This window comes from Chanos chanos, chromosome 4, assembly GCF_902362185.1.
Source record: "Chanos chanos chromosome 4, fChaCha1.1, whole genome shotgun sequence".
Lineage (NCBI taxonomy): Eukaryota > Metazoa > Chordata > Actinopteri > Gonorynchiformes > Chanidae > Chanos > Chanos chanos.
The window spans coordinates 38,299,087-38,323,117 of NC_044498.1; the positions used below are offsets into that span (position 1 = coordinate 38,299,087).

General features: G+C 40.7%; 3 protein-coding genes across 3 annotated transcripts; 1 reads left to right on the forward strand and 2 right to left on the reverse strand.

The window, feature by feature from the left end:
• The first annotated feature begins 1,233 nt into the window (after window positions 1-1,233).
• mrpl14 (mitochondrial ribosomal protein L14) lies at window positions 1,234-2,379 on the forward strand. Its single transcript, XM_030772552.1, has 3 exons — window positions 1,234-1,325; window positions 1,594-1,670; window positions 1,819-2,379. The coding sequence occupies exons 2-3, from the start codon at window positions 1,600-1,602 to the stop codon at window positions 2,183-2,185; spliced, it is 438 nt and encodes a 145-aa protein (XP_030628412.1). The 5' UTR covers window positions 1,234-1,325; window positions 1,594-1,599; the 3' UTR covers window positions 2,186-2,379.
• A 227-nt stretch (window positions 2,380-2,606) lies between these two features.
• capn1a (calpain 1, (mu/I) large subunit a) lies at window positions 2,607-13,409 on the reverse strand. The gene is made up of 24 exons (XM_030772043.1): window positions 13,313-13,409; window positions 11,335-11,441; window positions 11,121-11,148; window positions 10,567-10,813; window positions 9,714-9,783; window positions 8,579-8,697; window positions 8,150-8,283; window positions 7,872-8,040; window positions 7,579-7,662; window positions 7,415-7,500; window positions 7,147-7,221; window positions 6,849-7,009; window positions 6,225-6,394; window positions 6,002-6,013; window positions 5,542-5,753; window positions 5,287-5,326; window positions 5,122-5,187; window positions 4,878-4,935; window positions 4,569-4,633; window positions 4,375-4,443; window positions 4,152-4,230; window positions 3,810-3,923; window positions 3,586-3,644; window positions 2,607-3,172 (listed from the first exon to the last, which is right to left on the reverse strand). The coding sequence occupies exons 4-24, from the start codon at window positions 10,810-10,812 to the stop codon at window positions 3,146-3,148; spliced, it is 2,115 nt and encodes a 704-aa protein (XP_030627903.1). The 5' UTR covers window position 10,813; window positions 11,121-11,148; window positions 11,335-11,441; window positions 13,313-13,409; the 3' UTR covers window positions 2,607-3,145.
• A 270-nt stretch (window positions 13,410-13,679) lies between these two features.
• Window positions 13,680-22,774, reverse strand: LOC115810122 (calpain-2 catalytic subunit-like). The gene is made up of 21 exons (XM_030772044.1): window positions 22,527-22,774; window positions 21,930-21,999; window positions 19,380-19,498; window positions 18,468-18,601; window positions 17,918-18,086; window positions 17,745-17,828; window positions 17,572-17,657; window positions 17,334-17,402; window positions 17,075-17,235; window positions 16,590-16,759; window positions 16,491-16,502; window positions 15,884-16,095; window positions 15,588-15,624; window positions 15,436-15,501; window positions 15,285-15,342; window positions 15,123-15,187; window positions 14,923-14,991; window positions 14,500-14,578; window positions 14,205-14,321; window positions 13,984-14,042; window positions 13,680-13,888 (listed from the first exon to the last, which is right to left on the reverse strand). The coding sequence occupies exons 1-21, from the start codon at window positions 22,761-22,763 to the stop codon at window positions 13,865-13,867; spliced, it is 2,097 nt and encodes a 698-aa protein (XP_030627904.1). The 5' UTR covers window positions 22,764-22,774; the 3' UTR covers window positions 13,680-13,864.
• Window positions 22,775-24,031: the final 1,257 nt, after the last annotated feature.

Sequence of the window (24,031 nt, forward strand, 5' to 3'; positions counted from 1 at the left end):
AGTCATGGAAAGGATCTCAGTATAGCGGATTCGATCTTACCAGGATAGCCCAAGGATTTTTTGAAGGCATCGGATGTGGAAGGCCTCCAAGCCTGTGATATGCCATTTGTATGGGGTCCACGCTTCTGCCCTGTAGAGCAGAGTGGAGACACATACTGCATTGTAGACGGCAATCTTGGTACCGACCTTCAGGTTTTTGTTTTCAAAAACCCTTCTGTGGAGTCGCCCAAAGGCTGACGAGGCTTTGTTGATGCAATTGTTTATTTGGCTGTCAAGGGAGCAGTCTGCGGAGAGTGTAGAGCCAAGACAGATGAACTGGTGAACTATTTTGAGTGGAACACCATTGATTTGGAAACTGGGAGGTGAAGTAGGTTGGATAGTAAGTTGTGCCATAACTTCGGTTTTGTGAATGTTGAGCTGGAGCCCAAAGGACTTCCAGTGGCATGAGAAGCTCATGATGACGTTTATCTGGCTGGAGCTGCAGGGGACTCCCAATTGTCCGGTCTGCTTGACTCCGCTTGTACCTATCCCCAGCTGCAGATTTGAATTTAGGGATTACTCCCTTAGCCATCGTACCTCCCAAGGTTTACCCACATGGCAGTGGGGCAGTGGTTGGTGGAACACCTCTGGGGACCACTGCAGCTCTGAGATCTCCTACTAACTCGGCCTGGGGTTGCAAGACCCCAGTTACCATGGGCTGCCACGAGGAGGCATAGAAGGAGTCTTGGTGAGGGAGAGGCTGTGTACTAACCGCAGAAGACTTACACACTGCTTCCTGGACCCCACCTGGGGTGGACAGCGGCAGAGGCTGAAGGAGGGAGATTGCTGGCATCCCTACATGCAATTGCTCGCTTAGCAGACTGCACTAGACGCGTCACAACACCCTGCTAACAGTACAGCCAGTCAGCCCACACACACACACACACACACACACACACACACCACGGTGCATGGAGAAACAAGAAAGAGATTCGGAAATTCAGAAATTCATTAGCAGCCTCTGGTGGGCTTTGCTTCAAATTACCAAATGGAACAGCCTGTTGTGAATTGTGTGTTTTTGAATTCCACAGCAGCTCTCTGTGAAGATAAAGTTTCTGCTGAGCAGCCATTGAGATTTTGCTCTCGTTAGATAAGAAAAGTTAAACACAATACTGATAATTTTCAAATGAGAGCAGACTCAGTCGCCGATCTCTTGTGTAATCAAAGTGCGACGCCTTTCTCTGACGTAATGGTTGTGAGGGATGTGTGGCTGTGACATTGTCAAAACGTGCCCATGTTAAGAGGACAGAATACATCTCATTAAAGGAAGTTTAGGCATCGTACAGGTATAAAACATTTTTATTCATCGGTGTGAAACAATTGACTGAAGCATTACAATACGGTGTTAGTTTTGGAGTTGCAAATACCTTTTTATGTTGAGGTTTGTGCTTCTAGCTAACATGTCTAGCGAAGTAGCTTGCTGCAGACCATAATATATGAAATGGTTTCAAAGATGGACAGCTCTTTATAGAATTCTTCAGGGCTATCATCGTTGTCATGTTACATGTCTGGCGATTGTTGCTAATTTCGCGAATGTCTCACTCTCCATAACAGGTCGACATGACACTGTTAAATTTAGCAGGAACTATATTAACTCAGATGACAAGATTGTCACACTCTCGGGCGTTCAGGTAACGTCGTTTTGCTTTTGTCCTTTGTTTTTTTTAAGTGGAAGACTCGTTATGGTGGTAGTCTCATGGTACTGATAAAGAAATGATATGGTTTAGGTTGTGCATTGTCAGATTCCAATGCCTGTAACACGTGTGTCTGTCTATGTAGTGTTTCTACAGCTGCTGCAGCCATCCAGAAGTTAACTCGTATACGGGTGGTCGACAACAGTCCTCTTGGAAACACCCCCTACCATCGTCCACCAAGAGTTATTCATGTGTACACCAAAAACGGCGTGGGCAAAGTGGGTGACAAGGTATTGCTGGCTATTAAGGGACAAAAGAAAAAAGCCGTCATTGTTGGGCACAAGATGCCCGGTGAACGAATGACACCTCGCTTCGACTCAAACAACGTTGTCCTGATTGAAGAGAATGGAAATCCAACAGGGACAAGAATCAAAGTTCCGATCCCCTCACATTTGCGCAAAATGGAAGGAGAATATTCCAAATTATTAGCAATCGCTAACAGGTTTGTGTAACGATGACTTATATCTTCAGGTGGACCAGCATAGAGAAATGCCTCTTGGTTGAATTTTGGCGGATTGATTCACTGTGTCACAAACACTTGATGATCTCTGTCCCTCGAAGGAATCGTCATTTTGTATATTTTGTTACCTTCTAAGAACACTGTACATTTTGTTAAATAAAGAAGGTGTGACGAGATGAAAATGTTGATTTACTCAGAGGTCTGAAAACTATGTGCATTTGAACAAACACGTTACATCATATTGGGAAACAAAATACCCCCCCACCCCAATTTATTGTAATTTACTGAAGCAGTATATTTTCAGAGTTACTTGATTAGATGAAAGAATCTCGTTATCTTTCTTGAGTATGTACTAGAATGTCAACAAAAGGACAGCAGTGGTGTAGATGAAAGATTAGATGTATTTTCCTGCATGATTAAGAACAAGTAAAAAGTAATTAAAGAAAACAATCTATACTGTATCAGAAAAGGATTTCATAAGGTCTCTGAAACAATATTTCTAATTTAATAAGTGGATGAACATGTAAAAAAAAAAAAAGAACTTTTTTTTAAAAACCTACCTAAAACACATTGTGATGCATTATGAATACTCCATGCATTCATTCTATGCTTATTAGCTCTCTTATATACCATCATGGTGGAGTAAAACTGCAGGCTGTGACTCTCCTCTTTGTGCCTAGATATTTACACATTGTACCAATCTACTTATTGCAATGTTAAGTGCATAAATTAACTGATAAGTGATTATCAGTATCATGATAGTATAATGCCTGGCCAGGGAATACTTTGAAATAGACAGCACTGATTTATATGGAGATTATCCAGACAAGGCGATTGTGAGGTCTCATATATTGATGCAGCTAAGGATCAGGATTCATGGCTTCACTGGTGAGGCACTTGGCAGGGTTTTTGGATCTTCAGTTTGACCTTGTCATGGAAGTGTTGGTCCACTTTAGCCACACATAGTCATGTACAGCCACTGAGTTCAAGAAGAAAGAGCAAAAAGGACAAATGAATGCTTGGCAGTTGGACAAAATTCATATTAGAACTCCATGCTACTGTGTTGCTTTGTGTTATCTCATTGGCTTACGAACTGCATAAGAGCTTTTTTAATGAGGGCATTAGTTGTGTTTAAAATGAACTGAAAACAAGTCACTAGTGCTATGATTACTCTATATTTGCTCCTCTTTTTGCATTCTTAATTTAAACTGCATACTTTTGACCTCAATAGAATTTGTAATTAAAAACAACAACAAATAGCACACTCAATCTTTAAGTGTGTGAGAGCAGTCAGCAGAGCAACATACTAGTTCATTATATTGCCGACTGAACCATTATTTCTTTGAAAACTTGCGTTTCTTCTATATATGCAGTATGTGAACACAGGCTCACCTCTGTTATATTCATCTCAGCTTCTCCTGTCCCTTCTTTGTCCAGGTCCCTGAAAGACCCTGCATAAAATCATATCATTATGGACTGATTTAATTTAATCATTGGGGCATAGAAACAGTAAAGAACCTACAAAAGACATCATCTAACCACACAGTATGTGCCATTGCCCATATAATACCAGCATATAGAGCCATATCATTTCAAGAAGATAAATATGTACTTACTGAACATTGCCTCCAGCTTGACCAAGCAACATATGAAGTTATCAAAATCAATTACTTCATCCTCAGCATAACGGGCCACAAGGATCTGGTTCAGTCGGTTGTTGAGCTTGAAACCTTTGGAAAGTAATACAAATACGGCTGATTAACCTTTTGAACCAAGAGTTTCATATGCCCTGCTTTAGTTGTATGGTCTCTTGAAAGTGTGACTCAAGACCAAGGCACTGTTTAGATGCATGACAGGTCACAGACTAGATAGATAGATGGACAGACAGACAGATAGATAGATAGATTGGGCCTTTTTAGCCCATTCAGATCAAACTGTTACAGGATTATGTTCAAAACCTGCAGCTTCCACAGCAAGACGCATCTCATAGGAGCTCATGGTGCCTGACTTGTCCAGGTCGAACTGCCTGAAGATCAACTAATCATAAAAACAAAGACAACTGATTTTTAACTTGTATAACTGGAAGAAAACATATATTAAATATTATTGTGCTGGAACCTGTTAAGCAAGTTTTCAAGTTTTTAAGTTTTTAATTCAGAATTCAGGGAGTTTTTTCCTCACCAGCCATTTTCTAATCTTGTTCCATAGAATCTGAAACTCTACCAATCCCAGACGTGCGCTGCCATCTTTCTGTTGGATGGAGGAGTAGTCAGGGAGAGTAAGCAAACAAATGGAGACTGAGACTGTTCCTCATTGGCCCTAAACAATAATTGTAACAGCACAAGGCAGGTTATGAATGATGGTATGAAGGATACATCCATAAGGTTGACCATCGTCCTGCAAGACTCCATACTGAAGCCATCAGTCTTCAGGTCTTTGTCTGAGTAGACAATACACAGATGTTGGTTAATGTAAAGCCTTAGGGACAATCTAACAATACAAATTACTTGTATTCAAATTACTTTAACTGCCTCATGTGTCTGATTAACAAAGTGATAGGATAAATATTGATTCATAATTCTGTACTTCATGTGAGTTAGTAGCAATAGGAGATCAAATGTACATTCAGTTTTTTCACATTTATTTTGTGCATAATCACAGAAATATAACATATTAACACTCACGTTTGGACACTACTCGATTGAGGATGGTCCTAAGTTCCCGAACGGAAATTTCCATATCCTGGAATGGAGACGCAGGAATTTTCTGAATTAGTCTAATTTTTGGACCACTGACATGCACGGATGGAAAAACAACTGCACTGCATGCATTGAGCAGCCCACTGATTCCATGTATCGAGTAAGAAGGTAAGAGGGTAATCAGGTAGGAAGACACCTTACACAGAGAAATGGAGAAAAAGGCACTAACCTCTCCAGCCAATTGCGCAAACATGGACTTAAATGAGTCATCAATGTCATCCTCTGTAATCTCCTCCTGCCAAAAAAGGTGTTGAAGTTATGAATATAGGGCGGCAGAACTCAACACTATCTGATTGTGTGACCCTCTAATGGCTCGAAGGCTCAGTGGACTTACCTCATCCTCCAGGTCTGCAGAGATCTCGTCATCAAGCTCTCTAAATTACCGGAACACACAAACACACTGGTTTGAATTATCCAATATATCAAGTGATATCAGCTGATTTCATTCTTCAGCATACATTCACACATTCATTCACACCTACTCTGTAAAAAACGTTACTGAGATCTCCTGGAAAAATACTCATATGAAGTAGAAAGCAATTCAAACACACGCATGCATGCACACACCCACACACAAACACAAACTTACTGAGTCTCAGACTGCTTCTCTGTGAAGACCCGCAGAACAAAGTCAGCCTCCTTGCTGGGCTCAAAGGTGGAGGGGACGATGAGGTATTCTCCAGGAGGCAGGCGGAGACGGGAGCTCACCTCCCGCAGGTTGATAAAGGTCTCAGAGCGAGCACAGGATGAGTGTGTGAGGAAGAAGTTCTTCTTCAGGTGAACGTTCTGACAGCCCCTGTACTAGTGAACAGCACATGGAATGGGTGTAACTGCCAATCTTAAATTCCACTAGTGAAGAATATATTTTCATGCTGCTTCACTGTGAATGTCCTGGGACAGTGATGGAGAATCTGACATCGTTTTTAAAAAGTCTTGAGATGTTCTCACAAGTCCTTGTTTTGATTTGATTGCTTTGCGGTTAAAATGCATGAACCTTAACCTGAGGACCAAACCTTCTTAACAGACTAATTGATGACATCAATCCATACCTCGTCTGGGATCTGCACAACATAAGAAAAACATTTGATGAGAACTAATAACAGATTGATATAACAGAAAATAACGTTTCAATAAAAAGTTATTTTTGTTATTTTCTCACATTCCAAATTTAGCTAAAGCCGCAGAATCTGAATAATGATCTACTGGGTCTTACTCTGATTGTAAACAAACTGGGGTGGGTGAGAAGTTCTGGAAATGACTATGACTATTAACCTCATAGATGGCGAAGCCAATGGTGTGCATGTCCTGGCCTTGTCGCCGGTAACGTCGCCGATCCTTTTGCATTAGAGCCACCAGAAAGCTGCATGCCACCTCTTCATCCTCCGGATCATCGTCCTCCTCCAGCAGAGTGATTTTATACTGCGGGTTTATCCAAAACGTGTCTACAAGGCAGCATCGGTGCACATGGAGTCAAACTCGCAATATTAAACACTCCTCAGCTCCTCCACAGCTACATTGTTACGTGTCAAGTTGTTCACTTTAATCGTTGTAAATCAGTTTTTACAGTATGGTTAGTGGAACAGTAACGAGATAATCAGAGGATGCAGTCTGCCTCAAATCTGATCCTGGGTGTCATATGAACTGAGCAGTGCAGACTCTGATTGACTGAGGAGTGCCTACATCTTTTTACCAAGCAGCTTGTAATAATGAGTTAAGGTTGTCCAGGGCAGGATAAAAAAAACCCCTACAAAACCCTACCCTACATATAGTCCATGTAAACATAATGCTGTTTTTTACAGGAGAAATTAAGGTATGGCATCCCATTTAAATTGAGAGCATTGAGAAAGTTCCATTCTGAAGATGATGCATGATAAGAATGTGTCTGTGGTTACTAACTGGGGTGGTTTCTGCAGCCTCCGGCAGTGCTGCCTCTCCTCCAGGTGCCATGAAACTTGATGGTGTTCCAGTGGCTTATGCCATCCTGACTCAACGCATCTGGGGTCAGGTTACAGATCTCCAGTCTGGAGTACTGTCGCAAAAACTCTTTGAAAGACATCCTAGAGACATAGAGAGAGAGAGAGAGAGAGAGAGAGAGAGAGAGAGAGAGAGAGAGAGAGAGTGTAGCTACTAACGTCTGTCTTTTAAAAAAGGCTAATGTTTGTTACTGAAATGAGTTGTTGAGTTGTAGACTGACCAGAATTCGCCATCCTCCATCTGCAAATGTAAGTCCTCTCTCTCAGCTGGATCAATCTCATCCCATTCAGGAGAACTGGGGGAGGAACAGCAAAGTAGCAACACTGTAAAGTACTTACAAGACTAAACATCTCATTAAACATGGACTGGTGCAGGTTACCTTAGATTAGACTTGTTTTAATGTAGCTGCTATGCTGGGATTAGATTATGCCATAGTTTACATAATTATCAATTTTTCTGGGGACGCCTGATTTTGTTTTCACACTAACTTGTCGCTCCAGGCTCCTGTCCACTCCACCTGACCCCAGGGGTTCCTGATACGGATCAGTCTCTCCATTTGCCCTCTAAATTCCACCTATTACATAGGAGTAAAGTCAAACACCAATAAAGACATACATATATTCATATGCTGAGTCCAAAAAAGATACAGTACCTCTTTAAGACCAGTCACTGAATAAGCATGGCCTTTGACAAGCTTTTTGAAAGTCACAGCCTCCATGTCAAAGGCACTGGTAATCTGTGTCAAAGAGAAATGAATAAAAAACAATAACATTTTCTTCAACTATTATTCTAAATCAGTTTATGAAGCATTATTCAATGTTGAAGAAAAAAATCTTTGCATGGCCCATATATGAATGGGTAACACCAACATTATTAGGCAATACATTTCACGACCATGAAAATATCTGTATTTGTATGACTGTCAAATCCATAACACTATCTTACGTCTATAGAGCACCCAAGCAGCGAGCCTCTTTCAAGGGCTTTGCTGATGATGCGGTACAGGTCTCTGGGTGGTTTTCGCAGTTCGTACATCTCAGAAACCCCACCAGTGAAATCCTCAAAGCCTTCTGTGGTGCTTCCTCCAGAGAGAGCTTCGTAAGAGCCATTAAGCCTGAGGTGACATGGGAGAGCACAAAATGTTACGATACAAACACTGCTGGTATCACAGCTTTGTTGATTAAATTCATATAAGCTACACGCACAGTGAGTTTATGACCTACTTGGCATAGGCTTTTTCAACCAAGGCACTCCAAAACTCGTTTCCCTCTGCAGAGTGGACAAACATGAGCTCACCATCTTTAACTGGCAATCTGTCATCGATAACCACATCCACCCACTCCCCAAACTGCCAGAACTACAAAACAGAAAACCAGCAACAACACACAATTAGGAGAAATTGCTATTAATAGCACTTAGATGTCAGTGCTATTACTGAGGACATGTAGTACTTAACTCAGGTCAGTCATGTCATAAGACATAGAAGTTAACAACTGTAGCAGACCCTTGGTCAATCTAGTAAAATCTCTAATGGTTGGCACTGACACATCTCACCTCCGAACATGTATCTCAATACCCACAAAAGCTTACTTTCCCTTTGTTTTTTAATGTTTTGGAGTTAAAGGAGCAGTATATGTGTTAAGCTCTGTTACCTGAAAATGGAAAATTCCAGCATAGTCTTCTTGGAAGCTCTGGCCATGTGGGACCACTCTGTGAAGCAATGTTTCATTGAGAGTCAGAGAGGCAATGGCAGCTAGGAGCCAGCAGTCACCTGAGAGGAGAGAGGGAGAGAGAGAGAGCGAGAGAGAGAGAGAGAAAGGGAGAGAGAAAGTGAGAGAGACAGAGACCTGAAACCTCCTGCTGCGATAATAAACACAGAGAACAGAGAAATGTGGAGATACAAGATGACTGCTGAGATTCTGGCTCGGTCAGAAAGAGAGAGGAGGTCAGTATATAATAGTGACAAAGTAGTGTTTAAAGGCATTTTCTGCTCCCTCTGAATCTTATCAGCTACTCTTTCATCATTTCATTGTTGTTGTCCTTATATGACATAAATGTCATTCCTACCCTAACTCCGAAAAAGCAGTCTGGTCCTATTAACTCTGAAACAACAGCAGCCAAAGTTTAAAAAAAAAGAAAGAAAGAAAAGAAAAAAGAAATACACAACAGGAAGATAGAGTGATGAGACCCTTTAAACTTCCTCTTGAGTTTCAACTTTTAGCTGTATTTTTCATACACACAGTTGAGTGAAACTTCCCTTGAAAACCAAACAGGCAGTATCCATTAAAAACAGCAGGGGGACTGAGCAAGGGAGGAGGGATACTGCTCATGCCAAATGTGCTCAAAGTGAGGCCTGTGTGTGTCAGTGTCCATTACTGTTTACCATCCCAGTCAGATCACAGCCTCACGGCTAAGAGGAATTTTCCATACACACTCAGCTATGAAATGGAGGAGCTGTGTGGCTAGAAAAGGCTAAAATGTCCTTTTTAGTTTAGTGTCATACTGCTGTAAAATGGGTGTGTATGGCACTGGAAAACCCATGTCCTGTAATATATTTAATATTTGACTTGTTACTGTGAGTTGAGTCCTGGCTGATATAGTCATGCTTTATGACTCAAACACACCCTTGGATGATCACTATATGAGGCCAAATATTGCGAATGACTCACATTTTGGGACTTCCTTACAGTGTGCTTTGTCTCTCTGTGTGTGTGTGTGTGTGTTTGGGCAAGGCCTAAGACAAATGAAAAGCTCACCATGTATAGGAATTCCCAGATGTGTACTTACCTAGTGCTCCCTGGCAGATATCTGTTCTTGTGGCTCCTCCCAGGATGAACTGAGGATTGTCGCAGATTTCCTAAGGAAAACGGGGAGTCATGGAAATCCAAAATAAAATTCAGCTAAAGGAAACAAAGAAAACTACCAAATTTAAAAAAAGAATAACTCAGATTTGAGAGGGATCACACACTCACAGGTTTTTATCTGAAACACGCTAAACTGCTTAGATCTAGATTAAGTATAAGCATACAGATGTCCTCTGGAACCATAACACTACATTTCTGATAATATGGACAGTTGAAATGCTATGAATAACAGTAACATATAAGTATACAATAAGACCTCCCTTGTTTGTAGTTCATCTCCCAAAATAATGATTTTTCATTTCAGCTTTAGGTCTACTTAATTTTTGCCTATGTATTGAGACAGGCCTCTATTTACCAAGAGAAATGTTTGTAAATGACCAAAATAACAGTTTTATATGGGGGGGGGTGGGGGGCGGGTCACAGCAAAACAACAGCTGTGGTGACTCACAGATTCAGCCTAGACACACTCAGGTTTAGCAGGTCATTGCATGACTGGCATTAGTGGACTGGCCGGCATGCTGCTGTCCACACCCACTCTCTATATGACTGCTCCAGGACTGTGGGTCTCACCATTTACCCAAACTATAGGAAGTCGCTTACACATGCAGCAGTACCCACAGGGGCCTGTTCAGACATGGTTTTTTCCCAGTATCTGATATCCTACTGCTGGTTAAGCAATAGTTTATATTTGAGAACGACCACCAGCTTGTTTATGGACCAAACTTAAGCTAATGTGTTGTAAACAAAGAGATTCTCTTTCTCTCTCTCCCTCTCACCGTGGGCCTCAACCACTCCACACCCTGTGTTTTGGAGGAATAAGGGCTAAGTTCCTTGAAGCCTAGAGATGGAGGCTCAGCTGGGAAGCAAGGATCCTCAAACAGGCAGCCTCCCTCCAGGCATTCCTGTCTCAGGGCCTCAAAGTCTTGGTTGAGGAAGTGAACAGCCTGCTCGTGTGAGCCCATCCCTTCTGCCTTCAGCCTGTTAGCACTGATTTGTGCCGAGATCCCTCCGTACGGGAACATACTGAGGCAGACAAAAATAAGACTGGTAGTGAGGCCTTAGGGTGGAGAGGGTATATAAATAGCTCACAGCTCAAAGGTGGCATAGTGTTAGTCCTGTGGCATAACAGCATGGACTGTTAACATTTATTCTGTTATACAGTGTAGAAGTGTATAGTATTTCACTCACATATTGTACACAGACCTTATACTCTATTCTCAGCAGCTCCAGTGTTGTTGTGTGTGCTATGTACATCTGTTGATTCTAAATAAGCTCCTAAATGTGAACGTATCAGCATGAACAAACATTAGAAAGACAGAAAAATGTGTACCTTTAATTTCTAAGCAGGCTGGTTGGAGCTTGAGAAAAAAAGAAAGCAGGTTTTGATTCATCAACAACCACAGGATATCATACAGTAAGTGCATGTAGTTGATAATGTAATGCACGATATTGTCAACAGTTAAATATTTTATGACACTGAAAGCACAAACACATAAGCGAATAATACAAAGGTCAAATAGAGAGCCAGAGAAAATGTTACTCACAGTAACTAGTGTGAGACAGATATTTTCACTGCGGGAAGTCTGATACAGGCGATCAGGACACACACAGAGGTTGTTTACTTCAGATGTGTGGAGTTGAAGTGATATTTCTGGCAGATGATTGATAACATGGTATTAAATGGAATAAAAATTTAATACAGACTAATAGGGATTTGATGAGTATAAGCAAGACCTGTGTGGCTGCAGAGACTTAAAAGCTTTTACACAAATTAAGTTGTTTTCAATTCTGCAAAAGCACTTGCCTGTCTTGCTCTCAGAATAAATGCATCAAGTGCACTATTCAAATGCATATACTGCACTGCTGTCTATCAGTGCCAACCACAGTAGAATAGCACATTACAGCTACAGGAAATAAAACACTGTCATACATACTAACTATGCCTTCATGAGACTGCTAGTGTTATGATGGAATGACGGTAATCATGTCGAAAGTAGATTCGAACATACATCAGATAATTCTTTAAACAGCATCACTTTTTGTGAAAATTAAATTCAGGGATTCTAAAAAATAAAACGGTGTTGCAGGAGAACCTGTACATTCTTATGCCTGTACTTACATTCAGAGTGATTTGAGAAGTTAGGGGCATTTGCTTCCTTCAAAAATGCCTTTGTAAGGCAAACAAAAGAGGACAGACAAAATCAGAAGTGGTTCCTGAATTAATGTGAGAGTTTGTTTTTTTAGTTGCCTAAGTGATGTTCTGCCTCAGGCCTTCAGCTGTGATCATGTTTAACAATCCATTTTGGTTTTGTGCAGATCCTGCTGCTGGAGTTTCATAGGCTTCCAAGGAGTGTGTATTTATTGCCTCTACCTTCCGTAACTAAAGACGGTCCAAACTGTTTGTCCAGACATGCCCTCTGCAATTTGTATGCATTCTGTGCATCTAACCCCAGGCCAATGAGGCCAGGGAAGGATAGCTGTCAGAGGTGTTTGAACTACTGTCTCTTTCTGTTCCTCTCTCTCTTTGGAGAGAACAGCTGATTCAGAGAGTCCCAGACCAATGTTATCACTAGGGGTAAATCACTCAGGAACTGAGGTCTCACCATTCAATAGAACGTATGTAGGGGCCTCCCCCACCAAACACCCGCACACACGCGCACACACACACACAACTTTAACGTATACAAATCAGTGCTCCTGCAAAATATTCGGGTAGAAAATTAAACACGGGTAAACCTTTATTTAATTAGAGCATGGCAAATGTGTAAAGAATTATGCGCATTAATGACCAACGACTGTAACAATCGATGAGTTTGTTACGATTATTTTTTTTAGCGAGTGTTACTCCAAACTTCTTGTGTATTGAATATCTCAGGCATTTGGAATAATAATACAGTTAATTCCACACTGTGTAAAACCATAATGGACACATTACTCAAATTTTTCATTCTGGATTTAACATGAAATGTATCATCATACCAAATTCACGTTATGCGATCTATAACTGACAGATTCAAGATGTGATTGGTGTAGATTCGTCTAATTTACAGTTTATCGCTGTATTTCTGAAATAGCCAAATGAAGAGAACTGATTTACGATTAATCTGTAGGAGGGTCATCTCCCTGCTTTAGATCTGTTCGTGTATATGCAGGTAAACACATATACAAAGTCGTTGGATAAATTCAGCTCTGAGGTAAACACAGCACTTGTTTTATAATCTGCAACACTTTCTTGACGCTCCTCGGATTAGGCTACTTGCAAGAAAAACGGTTAGCTACGTTATGACATCGACATAAACTACACGAAAGACAATCTTCCATCATCGCGTGGTAAATCACCCAGCTGTACTAGAAACAGGATTGCATTGACAGACATATGGAGACGAACTTTTGAGAAGCACGGCAGGCCGGTTTTAGTGGCATACCAATGAACGTGGCCTCACAAAGCAGACCTATTTCATGCATTTAAATCCCAATAAACAATACGTCCTTCAGTTGAGACACGTTTTGTAGCAGACTTACCACGTAGCGGTCTCCTTATTAACTTGTCGCTTGGTTGTGTTACGAAGAAGCTACCGTTAATTTCTCTATATTGTATCTAAACTGTTGAGATTCTGTACAGCACTGACCAGACACTTACGAAGCGCTGTGTGCCAAGCCCAGCCCTAAAGAGGCGGGGTAATGCGACAGCTGAGCGAGGGGCACTTGCGTGAGGCAAGACTTGGAATAAATCGAATCTGAAAATTCACAAAGACACATAATGCACCGATACACCCATGTAAAAATGTAAGAACTTTTATTTATCATCACTTTTAAACAACCGATTAAAACAGTCTAAGCAGCACTGAGGTACAATGTAGTCTGATTTACATTAAAGCACTCACATTAAAGCATAAGACATGAAACGTAATGCTGGTTTCCCACAGAGAGATGAAAACCCCTACTGCATTTAAGATGAAAGTTAAAACTGTGATAGACCTAAGTCTTGTCTGAGACCCAGTCTTTGGAATACTTAATGTACTGTATATGTGAGTAAAACATATAGAAAACCTTTTAAATCTTGAATGGAGACTTCTAGATCATGGCGAAGGTCAACCACTAAAATAAACAAAAGCCAAATTAATACAGACATGCAAAACAAAAGCAACTGTAAAACCTGTGGGGTATGTACGTAATGTAATATAGTAGCTCACCTGAGTGAAGTCTAGTTCAATGAAACCGCCCTGATCAACATCAATCTTCTTGAAAACTTCTGCAAGGATGAGAAGGGTTCATGTGTCATGTCAGCTTCAACAAATATGTTGACTTATTTCACTTTATCTAAGGTGGCTCTGACATTTAGAGTAAAGCCAAAATAAAGTCCTTGTAATACAGATGCATCATTTAATATGCAAAACTATCAAAGCATCCTTACTGAACATCATCTCCAGGCGTGTAAGGCAGGCTACAAAGTTATCAAAATCGATGGTCATGTCTGACTCTCCGTATCTCGCCACCAGAATCTGGTGAATGCTGTTGTTCAGAGTGAAACCTGAATGGAGGGAATCAATAAGAATCATGTTTATTATTATTGTTGTTGTTGTTGCAAAGAATCTTTTAGCAGAAAGCACTTAGAGTAAAAGATTGCTGAAATCTATGGATTTCTGTAAATTATGTTTTTTCTGCAATAATATGTGTCCAAATAACAAACAAACAAAAAAAAATCACACCTGCTTCCTTCAAGGCCAAACGCATCTCTGGTGTACTCATACAACCAGACCCATCTGTATCATTCTTCTTATAAATGGCCTGAGGATGGGAGAGAGTACATCAAGTCAATCCATTTCTTTCTCACACTGACTGGAGAGAAACAAAAAAGTGAGGCTTGTGCTTTCTGGCAGACCCTAGACCCCAAAAGTCAGTCTTTAACTTCTATAACCAAGTAAAAGACAGACAGTAGGGTGTTCCATCATACATTAGACACAGGTTAGATATCTAACTGAGATATTGTTCGCCTTCACTCCAGCAGTGCTATTTCTAATTTCTGGGATGTGACATAATAAATATACGTAGTTTAACTGCACACTTATAAATATGTGCACATGCATTTCCGCATACATTTGATGCTTAACTACTTAACTACAGAGACTCACAAGATATTTCTGGACTTTCTTCCAAAGTGTAGCAAATTCACCCATACCAAGCTTGCCGTTTCCGCTGTCCTGCTTAAGAGTCAAGGCTGATCTACTCAGATATTGGAACAGAAATTAAACCAAAAGGCTTGAATTCCTTTTGTGTCTTGACATATTAAAAACATCTTAAACAGTCACTGAGAGAACCTGCCAAAGGATACATCCATAAGGTTAACCATAATTCTGCAAGTGTCCAGACTGAAGCCATCAGTTTTAATGTCTGTCCCTGTTAAATGAGCACAGTGTTAGCCATCTCCATAAAAAACTATACTCACATCTTATCGTTGTTTCTATCAAAACAAAAGAGGGAAAAGCATGCTTACGTTTAGCAACTATTTTGTTGAAAATGGTTCTCAACTCAGTTGCAGAGATCTCCATGTCCTTGGAAGAGAACAAACATGAGCAAATTGAAAATGAGTGAAGATGCAGCCATAAACCACTTGAGACTGATTACAGACAGGTGAAGTTACTTACAGGTCCTGCCAGCTTTGTGAATAAGCCTCTAAATCCAGCATCAACTTCCTCCTCTGAAACAGTGTCCTAAAATGTCATTCATACATCCATTAGGAGTTATCAATAATGCCAAGAGGAGGATATTCAATAAAGCACATAAAGAAGTTCCTTACATCCTCCAGGTCTGCCTCCACTGGATCATCACATATTCTGAGGAGCAGGGAGAAAGAAACCATGAGTTAATATTGTCAACAAGTGTCCCAACAATGTTACAACATAAATGTTACAGTATAAAAGATGACTGTAGTCCCTGTAGAGAGGAACAGGAAAAAAACAGTTTCTAGCTTAACCAGTTTGGACATTTTCTAATGTCATTTAACTGCATACATCAAATGTTCTTAAAACCACCAAGACTTCCACTTCCTTATTTGGTATCATAAACAGAGAAGACAGGCTTCATGGTCCTTACTGCATCTCAGACTGCTTCTCAGAGAACACACGCACGGAGAAGTCTCCATTCTTGTGTGGCTCGAAGGTGGAGGGCACAATCAGGTATTCCCCAGGCGGGAGTTTGAAGCGGGTGCTGACCTCCCGCAGGTTGATGAAGGTCTCAGAGCGGGCTTTCTGAGCATGGGTCAAGAAATAGTTCTTATCCAGATGAACCTCCCTCTGCCCATGGAACTGCAGACAAGAAATGAGTGAGACAAGGAAAATGGTATCTACTTACCTTACAACATAATGATAATCCTTACATAGCTTATGGACCTCACATAATGTAATTTTCGACCTGATTACTGTTTAAAATGACCAGTTCTAGGATGCTGAACATGCAAGTTTCACAAAGTGCAGGCTCACATCTTTCCCAAGCTTTAAAAAACCACTCAGATTTATGCAACGCTTACACAATGCTATTAGAGACAGAGTATACCCTTTCAAAGAGGGAAAGGAAAAGCTGCATCATGCATTTCACTCATTGGGATCTGATTTGGATGAGTGAGAATTTATTGTGCAAACAGATGACGCATAATACATCAGTCCTTCTCCTTCTTTTCTGATAATGGACGCAGACTGCTCACCTGGGAAGGAACCTGTGAGGAAAAACAACAAAAGCAGCATTGTTAGAACACTAAACCTTATATCAGTTCAAAAGGTCCATAATCCTTTAGTGCTCTAACCTCATAGATGGCATAGCCAATAGTGTGCATGTCCTCTCCTGCTTTCCTCAGCTTGCGCCGGTTCTTCTGGATTAGACCAACCACCACACTGCAGCCAACCTCATTATCATCAGGATCATCATCCTCTTCCTCCAGCCTGATCTTAAACTGAGGATTCATCCAGAAGGTGTCTGAGGGATAAGCAAAGTGAAACTGATTGAGAGGATTCTCACTGCAAGCTGCTGATTTAGCTAAGAGTCACGTATATCTGTATGTGGATACATACATGTCAGCATATGTGATGGGAGCAGCTGAAGACACAAATGGAGATTATGTGTAGGTGTCCATACAAGTATTGTTCTAACCCAGTTACCACGGTATCTGGACACTGTCGCCCTGTGTCAACCCACTAGCACTACTAACAATGATACGCAGAGGTGGTGTTCTAGATGTAAACAGTGCAGATGTCATGAATGTACATTTAGGTGCAGATATAGATGTCTTACGTGGATGGTTCCTGCAGCCTCCTGCTGTGGAGCCTCTCCTCCAGCTTCCGTCAAATTTACACACACTCCAGTGCTTCACCGAGTCAGACGTCAAAGTGTCAGGGGTCAAAGTGCAAATTTCTATTCGAGAGTAATGTCTCTTGAAGTCCGTGAATGACATCCTGTGGAGAGCCATTCAGAACTTGTGTTGACAAAGGCATGTGATCGGTCTATTTTCTGAAAGCCTTTTTAAAGTTTTAACTTTAAAGATTCATTGTACCAGAACTCTCCATCCTCTGCTTTCACGAGTTCACGGTCTGAATCATCCACATTGTTCCATTCGGAGGAGCTATAGCCACGAAAGAACAGAAAAAAAGAGAGTTGAGTTTATGAACAAAGGACAAGAAGTCATAATGATAATCTGACAAGATTGTATAATTTTTATTTAATTACAACACTCATTGGGAGTCACTGCTGAAAAAATTAGAAAAGCATTCAGGAAAGACTGCTGAACTCACTTGTCACTCCAAGCTCCGGTCCACTCCACCTGACCCCATGGGTTACGAACTCTCACCAGTTTCTCCTTACGCCCACGATAGTTCACCTGACATGGGGTATTAAAACAAATGCTAAAAGTGAGACCATCACAACAATTGAAGCAGAAATAACAGTCGAAACAACAATATCCCACCTCAGTGGCTCCAGTCAGAGAGTAGGCGTGTCCCTTTACCAACTTCTGATAGGTAATAGCTTCAGAGTCAGCTGCACTGGTTATCTGTGAGGACAGAAGCCTGTCATTACTACACTCATTGCTCAACTCTATTGCCTAACATTCTTAAGAAAGGGTAAAAATAATACTCATACATCGATAGAGCAGCCCAGCAGAGCTCCAGACTCCAGAGCTTTTCTGATGATCTGGAACATGTTGGGTGGAGCTGCCCTAAGCTCATACATCTCTGCTATACCACCTGTGAAGTCCTCAAAACCCTCTGTGGTGGAGCCTCCAGACAGGGCCTCATAGCAACCATTCACCCTTGACAATGACATTACATAGAAAACACATACAGTGATAGAGACAGTGAAAGAGAGAAAAGAGAGAAAGAGGGAGAGGGAGAGGGAGAGGGAAAGAGAGAGTGTGAGAGAGAGAGAGACAGAGAGAGAGAGCGAGAGAGGGAGAAAGAGAGAGAGAGGGAGAGGATTTATGTACAGTTAAATTCTCATTAAATACAACCCAGTACAAATCCATTGTGCTGACAACACAACAGCGTATACTATTCAATATTTATGAATACACTAAAGCATAAATAAACCAATGAAAACACAACAGTTTACATCTGTAGTCCCTAATAATTAAACAGGGTTGAGAACAGAGGCAACACCCAGTGCTTGGACAGCATTGACGAACAACACTTACTTAGCATAGGCCTTCTCCAGCAAGGCACTCCAATACTCTGAGCCTGTTTCTGAGTGAACAAAGAGTAACTCTCCATCTCTGGTGGGTAGGCGATCATCTACCACAACATCCACCCATTCCCCAAACTGCCAGAACTGGGTAGAATAAAAAATAAGGTAATTAGAGCTCGAAAAACTTTCTAGAATAGAGAAAATTACGACATACCACAGCTTCAAAGGCAACTAAGACAATGCCCACAGAGCAAGGCCACAAAAAGAATGTTGTGAATGGTGGGCTTCTGAGTTCTGAGATTCCTCTACCCATCATTTAAATTTTTTTTAAACAGATGCCAGTATAAAGCCTATCATGAAAATAAAATATAAGCTTTTGGTCCTTTGAATTAAAACTAATTAAGAGGAATTGCATAACATAATTAAAATGCAAGAGACTGTAAACATGTTGCCTCAAACATCTGCTCAGGGTACAAAACAATTCAGTCCCCTGGGGGCAGTAAAGAGACAGAAACCATTACAACAGCCCTTCCTCTGGGTCAGATGGTGGCTCACTAATCTGACTCAGTCCGGTTTCCTATCCTGACCGAAATATTCCTCTAGCCACACCCAGAAAACAGTACAATATCTGAGGACACATTCAGAGATGTGTGTGTTGTGCAAGCGTGGGAACAGACAGAGAACTGAGAAACTGGCCTCTGCTCTTAGTATCAGAGTACATGTTAGATCACAAGTTGGAAGGGCATGGGACTGTAAAGAATGCCTTTCAATGCTGATGTTTATCTACATAATGCTAATCTTTTATCTGCAAAACTCACAACAATACAAAGTTTCATTCTCACACACTGTTGTACTTCAAGGGAAGTTGTACATCCCCTGATTATTTATTTGCAAAATGAAACGTATAAGACAGACCATGTACCTGGAAGTGAAAGATACCAGCATAATCATCACCGAAGCCTTGGCCCGATGGAACCACTCTGGCAAGGACATCCTCATTCAGGGTGAGAGAGGCTATGGCTGCTAAGAGCCAGCAGTCACCTTGAAAAAACATCACAACAGAATAGACACTTAAAACTGTCACAAAACACTTATTAGTCAAGAAGTTTATCAATACTAAATAAGTAGCTTTAAATTTGCTATAAGTAAATAAACTACTTTGAGGCAAAAATGGGGAATTTCCACTTCACTCTTAGGTAAAATGACAGAGGATTCCATCTCTGAAAAGCTCTCAGTAAGCAGCCAAGACTCCTGAAACACCTGAGTAATGCACTGTTCCTTCGCAAGCACAGACATGCTGTGGTTACTGCAGACTGCACACAGAGAGAACTCAGTTAGGTCAGTCGTCCACACAGAGGTCTCTTTCAGTCAGGAACAGTGCTCCTAAGGTCTCTCCTCTGGCTCTCTCTCCTCTCCCAGATTAAGACTTCTCCACTAAGTCCTCCCCTGCCCTGCACTTTTTTGTTTCTGTTCTGTGTCAGCACACCTGATGAAGCTCATATGTTAATTGTTAAGCTATGGATCATTTCCATCAGGTGTGTGAGTACAGGTCTTCAGGGTTTTGGGGGGCTGTGTTGAGAAATGCTGTTTTCAGTATTCGCTGTGCATCAGGCATTACCACTTTTACCATGGAGATCTATTTCATTGTGACTTGTTCCCCACTTGGGACAAATGACAGATCCTATCAGATATACCTAAGTACAACACTTGTTTGCATTCATGTTTACATTACAAAAATCTGAGAACCTGAGAAGCCGAGAACCAGAGACTGTCACCAACTCCGACATGCAAAATTAGAGTGTAACTAAATGTGTTAAAGCAAGATAATATAAAAGAAAGCAATTCTTGGGAAACCTCCCTCTTTTTTCCATTATGAAAAAAGAAGGGAAGTTCTCTGTTCATTTCAGATAGGCAAATCTTTGTTTAAACAGCCTCTTTAAATGACCATAGGACACAGTTTCAAAGACCTTGTGTTCTGCAGAATCACAATTCACTGTAGAGCCTTAAAATAGCATGTTAAATCTGGCAAAGAATCTCAAACAGATGAACATTTCTCAATCTACCCAAGAAGCAAGTCAGAGCTTCAGTGCTGAGGCAACCAACTGCTTCCTTATATGAGTCAGTCTTTTGCCTTGTGATAGTCACAGTTAACCACAGCTATAATACAAACATTTGGCACAGATGGACCAATATTGTATTATTCTCTGAGTTTAGATAAAGTTGATAAACTCTTCAGTTTTCTCTACCAACTTTCACCTGTCTGTATGTATACCAAGTTATGTTTCGCTTCAATAGCCAAAAACAAAGCTCAGCATGGAACAAAGGTAATACTTCCTCACAGACAAGATGACGAAAAAGAGGAAGAAGAGTTTAGCAACATTGGCATTGTTGAAAACTGTTGAATTTAAACATTCTTGTATTTGTAAGCAGAAAGCAAGAGAGATTTCGTCTTCATGGTATACAAAGAGAGCAAAGGCTGGCAGATGCTACATGTCAACAGCAAGGATAATGAGACAATAGTCAACTGTTAGCTTTGTATGGACGCATGAATAGCTGTAGGCTGCGAGTGAAAATGAGCAGTAGTTAGCCAGTAGAGATGTAGAAAGCTAAGGCAACACCCAAAAGATCAGCAAGTCTCAAATATTGCGTTAATAATTAAAAAAAAATCTGGCTACTGACGTTCCTGGAGTGTAATAAACACTTTTGAAATACATACATTTATTCATTTAGCTGATATTTAACAAATGTATTCAGTACATTTTAATTTGGAAAAAAGTATCAAACTAAGCATATTTTCAATGATTACATGTCCTACACTCACACGACAAATTTAAAACAAACAAATAAAAAAAAAACTTTCCACAGATTTGTCAGTCTACACTACTTACTACATATAAGAAACATCTAATATTTGCTCTCTAAGAATTTTTAAAAACGTTTATTTATTTCACTGACTGTATTAATCATTATGTCAGATGCTACATGCCTCTGGCACAATCTTAAGGTGAACTGCTGTACTCAGGGGCAGATCAGCAGTTACCTGGCATTCCAAACCACAACCCCTCAATTACTGGCATGCCCCAAAAGTTATATGTTCACTAAGGCACAAGTGGACAAAAATGAGCACCCTCTGCTATGTCTTGAGCTACACTACACAGTTCAAGGTTTGTTTACCGTTTAAGAGGATGTGAGCATGGGCCCTAAGCATATTTTTGCACCAAAACAGCTGGAACTAATTAAGGACCCATTTAGGTAACCATAATGTTCCCCATGGTTTTTTTTTCCAACAATTCCTCAAATCTTCATCAGAAAGTTTCACACTGAAGCTATGTTTTGGAATGTGTAATTTCACTCCACCTGTAACTCTGTCAGACAACTGCAACACTCCCATGCAAGACCTCAGTAAAGATTCCAGTTGACTCTCCAGTGTTGTGTTTTGATCTAGTTTTCAATAACACAATGACTTACTCACCTAAAGCTCCTTGGCAGATATCAGTTCTTGCAGCCCCACCAATGATAAACTCAGGATTAGAAGTCAGTTCCTACATGAACACCATGGTGGAAAAATAACAGGAACCAGAAAGAGGGAGGGAGAGAGAGAGAGAGAGAGAGAGAGAGAGAGAGAGAGAGATGCAACCTCAATTCATAAAATTAAAAACATATTTTTGAAGGAAAAACAAAGACTATATGCATTTGAACAAGCCAAATAGAACATGCCTTTTCACGATAGCAATATTCTGGCAAATAGAACACATATGTGGGATACAATGCACATCCCAAACAAATATTTTAACAGTGAATCATCTGTTGGCAGAATATAATCCCACTCACTGCAAGTGAGGCTTTTCGTGAAAATAGTTCTAAAACGCCAAAAATGAAAACAGCAAACATTAATTACATGCTAAACTCACACAAAGTTTTTATTTTGCCGGACACGCCCATGCTGAAAAGAAAAAAATCATACTGTACGCTATTCATTGCTGATGGGTTTACGTTGCGGAGCTACATAAATACATTGCTGTAAAAACGTAATATTCTTAGGAAATAGGAGTGGAGCAAAAGAACTTACGCCTGGCCTTTTCCACTCCACTCCTCTGGTTTTGAAGGATCTCGGACCGAGCTCGTTGAAACCCAAAGACTCAGGTGCGGCAGGAAAAGTAGGATCGCAGAAAAGTTGTCCGTTACTCAGACACTGACTCCGCAGCACCTCAAAGTCCTGGTTTAGGTACTTCACGGAGTTGGTATTCGTACCGAAGCCCGCGGCCAGTGCCCTCTTTTTAGCAAGTGTAGATGCCACGCCGGACATTTTGCAATACTGTATGCCTGCGTACTTTCCACTGTGTAGTTTGTGTGGAAGAACGCGTACTTTTCCTCACGAGAAAAAATTGACACAACCATCCCGCCCCTCACTGCACAGGCGTGGTCTTGCCATGAATTCTGTGGATGTGGCTTCACTTTTCATAAAACTTCTGGCCTTACTTCAACGGTGTAAATGTAGATTACGAGCGATTGCAAGTGATGAACATGAATTTAAAAAACGACAGCAGCCCACTGACAAATCGTCAATTTTAACTTTGTCTTTAAGTAGGCTACTTAGCAATATTAGAGTAAACTTTGAGCAAAATTAACGTTCTTACACGTCAATTTAATATTATTGCGCTTCTTGACAATGGCAATCAGAATGTGAAGTAGTCGCACTGTAAGAGGTTTTTTTTTTTTTTTTTTTAATATTAATAAACGTAACAACCTGCTGTTGTTACTTACTATGCCTGACGCCACACCTCTTTAAAGTTTGGTACCTTAACCTGACACTCATACTAGCACAATTTCTCCATGGTTGTTGTTTGAACCCACAAGAACGACTTAAAAAAAAAAAAAACTTTCTGCAGAGCATACCTGTGGTATTGTTTCTCAGTGATTACACGTGAATGTGAAGAATAACTCTGGAGTTAACTCTTTGATATATATATATATATGTGTGTGTGTGTGTGTGTGTGTGTGTGTGTGTGTGTGTGTGTGTGTGTGTGTGTGTATATATATATATGTGTGTGTGTGTGTGTGTGTGTGTGTGTGTGTATGAATTAATACTGAAAAATCGACATCTACCTATTTGCTGTGCAGGGCCAGATTAGGGTATAGGCACCCTGGACTAGGCACTAAACCCCTGCAGGGGCCTAATCACAGACACTGCCTCAGATGGTGCTTGAGCCCCTATAGAAAGCACATGACTGCAAGAATAAAATCTAAATGGTTTATGTGTTTCCTTTCATCCAAACAGGGATGCTGTGTGTGTGTGTGTGTGTGTGTGTGCGCGCGTGTGTGTGTGTGTGACAGAGGGAGAGAAAGAGAGAGAGAGAGAGAGAGAGAGAGAGAGAGAACATGCAGATTGTAAGACAGGTTTTATTGTATTTTAAAAATTGTCATCTTAAGCCAAAAAATCACTTTGAAGCACTACCTGTTCTTCAGCACCACTACAGATCAAACAGTGGTCAAATATGTTTTATTCTTATCTTGTATTACTATTATTCATTCCCATCATTCCTCACAATTCAGGTAAGGGCAGTGCTACCACAC

What these genes read in the sequence shown, in the direction of transcription:
- mrpl14 (XM_030772552.1), top strand. Translation starts at nt 1,600, where the DNA reads ATGACACTGTTAAATTTAGCAGGAACTATATTAACTCAGATGACAAGA. An exon ending in TCACACTCTCGGGCGTTCAG is followed by an intron (nt 1,671 to 1,818) that starts GTAACGTCGTTT and finishes CTGTCTATGTAG; the next exon opens with TGTTTCTACAGCTGCTGCAG.
- capn1a (XM_030772043.1), bottom strand. Translation starts at nt 10,812, where the DNA reads ATGTTCCCGTACGGAGGGATCTCGGCACAAATCAGTGCTAACAGGCTG. An exon ending in AGGCTGCAGAAACCACCCCA is followed by an intron (nt 6,395 to 6,848) that starts GTTAGTAACCAC and finishes GCTGCCTTGTAG; the next exon opens with ACACGTTTTGGATAAACCCG. An exon ending in TTGCGCAATTGGCTGGAGAG is followed by an intron (nt 4,936 to 5,121) that starts GTTAGTGCCTTT and finishes TCTCCATTCCAG; the next exon opens with GATATGGAAATTTCCGTTCG.
- LOC115810122 (XM_030772044.1), bottom strand. Translation starts at nt 22,763, where the DNA reads ATGTCCGGCGTGGCATCTACACTTGCTAAAAAGAGGGCACTGGCCGCG. An exon ending in TGGAGTGGAAAAGGCCAGGC is followed by an intron (nt 22,000 to 22,526) that starts GTAAGTTCTTTT and finishes GTGTTCATGTAG; the next exon opens with GAACTGACTTCTAATCCTGA. An exon ending in CTGGAGAAGGCCTATGCTAA is followed by an intron (nt 18,087 to 18,467) that starts GTAAGTGTTGTT and finishes GTCATTGTCAAG; the next exon opens with GGTGAATGGTTGCTATGAGG.